Source organism: Penaeus vannamei, chromosome 10 (genome assembly GCF_042767895.1).
Source record: "Penaeus vannamei isolate JL-2024 chromosome 10, ASM4276789v1, whole genome shotgun sequence".
Lineage (NCBI taxonomy): Eukaryota > Metazoa > Arthropoda > Malacostraca > Decapoda > Penaeidae > Penaeus > Penaeus vannamei.
In genome coordinates, this window is record NC_091558.1 from 11,202,194 (window position 1) to 11,207,193 (window position 5,000).

General features: G+C 40.2%; 1 protein-coding gene across 1 annotated transcript in view; it reads left to right on the plus strand.

Annotated features, from left to right (window-relative positions):
• The window catches only part of LOC138862849 (glutamate receptor 4-like), a 27,519-nt gene that overhangs the window by 20,197 nt on the left and 2,322 nt on the right, over positions 1-5,000 (plus strand). The window contains exons 2-3 of the mRNA XM_070126023.1: positions 874-1,088; positions 4,248-4,354. Of these exons, the coding sequence (XP_069982124.1) occupies positions 874-1,088; positions 4,248-4,354 (322 nt within the window). The remainder of the gene's footprint in view (positions 1-873; positions 1,089-4,247; positions 4,355-5,000) is intronic.

Below are 5,000 nucleotides of genomic sequence, written 5' to 3' on the forward strand. Positions count from 1 at the left end.
AAAAACCCACCCACCCACAAACACATACAAGTACCCAATAATACATGCCACCCACAAACACATGCAAGTACCCAGCCAATACACCCACCCACCCACAAACACATACAAGTACTTATCACACCCACCACCCCACAAACACATACAAATGCCCATTGTCACCACCCACTCACAAACACGCACCAAATTGCCAGCCCAATACACCCACCCACCCACACACACATACATTGCCAGCCAATACACCTTACACCACCACAAACACATACAAATTGCCAACCAACCTGCCCACCCACCCACAAACACATACAAGAAGTACCCAGCCAATACACCCACCCACCCACAAACACTAGCCACAAGTGCCAGCCAATACACCCACCCACCCACAAACACATACAAGTATCCAGCCAATACACCCACCCACCCACAAACACATACAAGTACCCAGCCAATACACCCACCCACCCACAAACACATACAAGTACCCAGCCAATACACCCACCCACCCACAAACACATACAAGTATCCAGCCAATACCCACCACCCCAAAACACATACTGTGCCAGCCAATACACCCACCCACCCACAAACACATACAAGTATCCAGCCAATACACCCACCCACCCACAAACACATACAAGTATCCAGCCAATACACCCACCCACCCACAAACACATACAAGTATCCAATAATACCCACCCCAACAAGCACAAACACATAAAAATACACACACACAAACACGCAAAAAAAAAAAAAAAACGCACACAAACACGCAAAAAAAAAAAAAAGAAAAAAAAAGCACAAACCCCCCCACCCCACCTCACCCCGTGTCTCCCTCCCGCATCCTCCCTCCATCCCAGCCGCCTTTCTCTCCACCAGCTGCGCGCCGAGTGCCCTTCGGCGACTCCGTCAGGATCGTCAGCGGCCTGTGGCTCCTGGTCTGCCTCATCCTGGCCTCCGTCTACCGCTCCAACCTCAAGGCCATGCTCATCCTACCCAAGGTCACGGTGCCCTTTGACAGCCTGGAACAGCTGGTCAAGACCGATCTGCCGGTGTGGGTCGCGCCGCAATCCGTCCTGTACAACGTCGCCATGGTACTGTACCTTATGTAGTTCTGTTCGGGTGGTGCGAGGGGCGTGCACTTGTCTTGGCACTTGCTGTGTGCGAGAGTGTGAGAGGGAGAGAGTCTCGTCTTTTATTATTATTGTTGTTATTTTATTTTTATTGTTTATTGTTATTTTTACTATTATGAAATTTACTGTCCCTGTTGTTATTCTCTTATCGTTTATTATTATTATTATTATTATTATTATTATTATTATCATTATTATTATCATTATTGTTGTTGTTTTTGTTATTCGTGTGTTTTCTTGTTCTCCCCTTCGTTGTTCCTGTTGCATTATCATCATTAGTATTATTATTATTACCATTATCATTATCATTATCATTTTTTACGTTCATTATTATCATCATCAATAACAAAAATAGTAATAGCAGTAGTAGTCATTGTAGCATTGATGTCATTTTAAGGTGACAAGTGGGGGATCCTCCTGCACTTGCTCAATTACGTAATTTTGGATTGAAGAAGATAAAGTAGTTAGGAAATGTTTATCTTGTTGTTCGACTTCTTGACTTCTCGTGTTTATGAATCAACTTCTAAGAATTGCGCAAATGGAGAAAGTAGTTTTTGAGGTGATATTTAGGACTGGTCTCATTTTCCACTGAAGAAAAATAATCGTTGTTTTCGACTTCGATCATGTACTCATACGAAGGCCCTCTGAACTTACAAAATATTTTTGCTATCTATCTATCTATCTATCTGTCTGTCTATCTATCTGTCTATTTATCTGTCTGTCTGTCTATCTATCTGTCTGTCTATGTTTATCTATCTGTCTGTCTGTCTATCTGTCTGTCGATCTATCTTTCTGCCTGTCTGTCTATCTGTTTGTCTATCTATCTGTCTATCCGTCTGTCTATCTATCTGTCTATCTATCTATCTATCCGTCTGTCTATCTATCTGTCTATCTATCTGTCTGTCTGTCTGTCTGTCAATCTATCTATCTTTCTGCCCGTCTGTCTATCTGTCTGTCTATCTATTTATCTATCCGTCTGTTTATTTATCTATCTATCTATCTATCTGTCTGTCTGTTTATCTGTCTGTCTATCTATCTATCTGTCTGTCTATCTCTCTATCTGTCTATCTATATCCCGCCTTCAGATTGATAGAATGGGCGCATCCTGTCTCCATTGGCTATTATGACGATCCAACGGGACAGAAATTTTTAAAAATCTTGGTGGGGGAGTCCTACCAAAAATGGAAATGCCTATCATCAATAAACACAGTATTTAAAAAAAAAAGAATATGTAGGAAATACTCTTCTCTTGAGTTTTATCACAACACCAAAGACTTCTGAACGCAGAATAAAAATCAAGAAGGAAAGACCATCTTAAAGTAAACGAGGTAGAGGATTAGGATTGGACGAAAGAGGGGAAACAGACAAAAAAAAAAAAGAAAAAAAAAAGAGGCAGACAAATAAGTGAGAAAAAATGACACTGACGAACTACAGGAAGCAGATGTCGCTGGAGGATCCTCATCAGCTTGAGCATAATTAACAGCTTCTTAGAAAAGATTTGGAAGCTTTGGCTAATCCTTGGATCAACATCAATCGTGGCCGTATTATTTTATGCATAGGTATCATTATGCAACAGGAACGACGAAGGGAAGGGCAAGAAAACACACGAATATCACCGAAGGCTACTACTACTACTTGCTTCTTCGAGGAGTAAAATTTGAAAAGACCTTCGGCGCATATTCGTGTTTTCTGCCCTTCCCTACGTTCGTTCCTATTGCAATCTATTAACACAGATTACACATGTATCACTATATTCCTCCTGGGTTTGAGGCTGTCTGGTTCGGCACTTATCGACGACGAAGACGATAGTAATATATTTGTATGTGTAAGTACGCATGTATGGAAATATATAGAGATTATGGATATATAGATTGATATAAAGATATATGATAGATGTAAATAAACACACACACACACACATATATACACACACACACATAGACACATACACACACACACACACACACACGTACACACATAGACACATACACACAACGCGCACACACACACACACACACCGGAAGCAAAATCCTTCGAACAGTTTCTCAAACTACTCCGTCGAATCTCGGAAGAGGGAAAAACTAGTACATTGAATATTCTTTCAAAACTCTATATCACATGGGAATTATTGATTCACAGAGGACAAGTAGTAAACAAATTTCTTCTACTTTTGAAGAGATTGTCTCTCCATTTTCTATATGTCTTTCTGCTTCGTTAATTATCCATCCTTCTGTGTGACTCCTTTTTCTGTATATATATATATATATATATATATATATATATATATATATATATATATATATATATATATATATATATATATATATATATATATATATATTTTTTTTTTTTTTTTTTTTTTCTAAAAATTTCCACTGATGTACCTCTCTTTTGGCACAACTACCATTCCTGAATTCACTCTTCATCATTGCCATCACTTACACATCATTTAGACATGACCTTTACCACTCTGATATTTATCTTTTCATTTATTGTTGTTCTTGGTACGTTCGCACACATAAGCACGAATGTGGGATCACTCACACACACACAACACACACAGACACAAGACACATCCACACATACAACACACACAGACACACACAGACACACATACACACGCACACACACACACACACACACAAACAACACACGCACACACACACAAACACACACACACAGACACACACACACACACACACACACACACACACAACACGCACAGACACACACGGACAGAGAGAGAGAGAGAGAGAGAGAGAGAGAGACAGAGAGAGAGAGAGAGAGAGAGAGAGAGAGAGAGAGAGAGAGAGGCACAGAGTGCACATCGTATTATGCTTCGGCCGGGAAGGTACACTTGTTCATGGATGTAAATCTTGCGGATTATGCGTTACTCTTTTTTGCATGGTTATTATTATCATTACTGTTATTATTATATCTAAGTGAACATGTCAAGGAAAATTAATATATACAACGACCTATACTAGCTCAATCGCCCTATCAGGTATTCATATGCATATATACACGTTTTTTTCTTATTTGAATATCACATATAACAAAATGATAAACCAATGTAGAAGGAATAAAAATCTGAATCAGGCAAACTTCTAAACCCAACAGACAGGGAAGTGCGCCAACTACCTGATGTCAGAAGCCTTTTTGAAGTCTTATATGCTGAGCATCATTTTCCCCAAAGGATCTCCACTCAAGAAGAAGGTGGATAAAGTGTAAGTACCTCGCATTCTAGGAAAGTTTCCCAAAGCTTGTCGAATATTAATGGAAGGAAAGTGACATGTAACAGTACCACAGTCACGTCACAGACAGAACTATCAGTTTAAAAGAGACAGCACATCTGCTTCGAAATGAAATGAACCGAAGTCTCGAAACACAGGAGCTTCGAACAAGAATCCCCATCACGCTCTGGGAAAGGCTGGATCAGTAGCAACTCTAGGAAGTGTCATGGCGTCTGATTCTATTTTTGGAAAACACATAGGGTTTATTCTGATGACGTCACAAAAAAAATCGGATGCTTTGTGAACATGGTCGATCATAGGTTTCTTCGTTGTTCAAAAAGGATGGAAAATAATGGCTTTAATCGTTATATTTTCATTGAACAATCATCAAAACAAACGCCATGACCTCGTCGAGTTGCTACTGATCTAGCCTTCCTCTTAAACGATGGTACAGATGGCCATAAAATAATTAGAATAAGTTTCGAAACAGGGGCTTCGAACAAAAATCCACGATCTCAATATCAGTCTGAATCCCTCTCTGCCTGCCATAACCATGAGCCTTACTCCCCCCCCCCCCCATCTACACACACAGACACGCATCGTGACTTTGTGAATCCCTCTCATAAGCTTTACCCCCCCC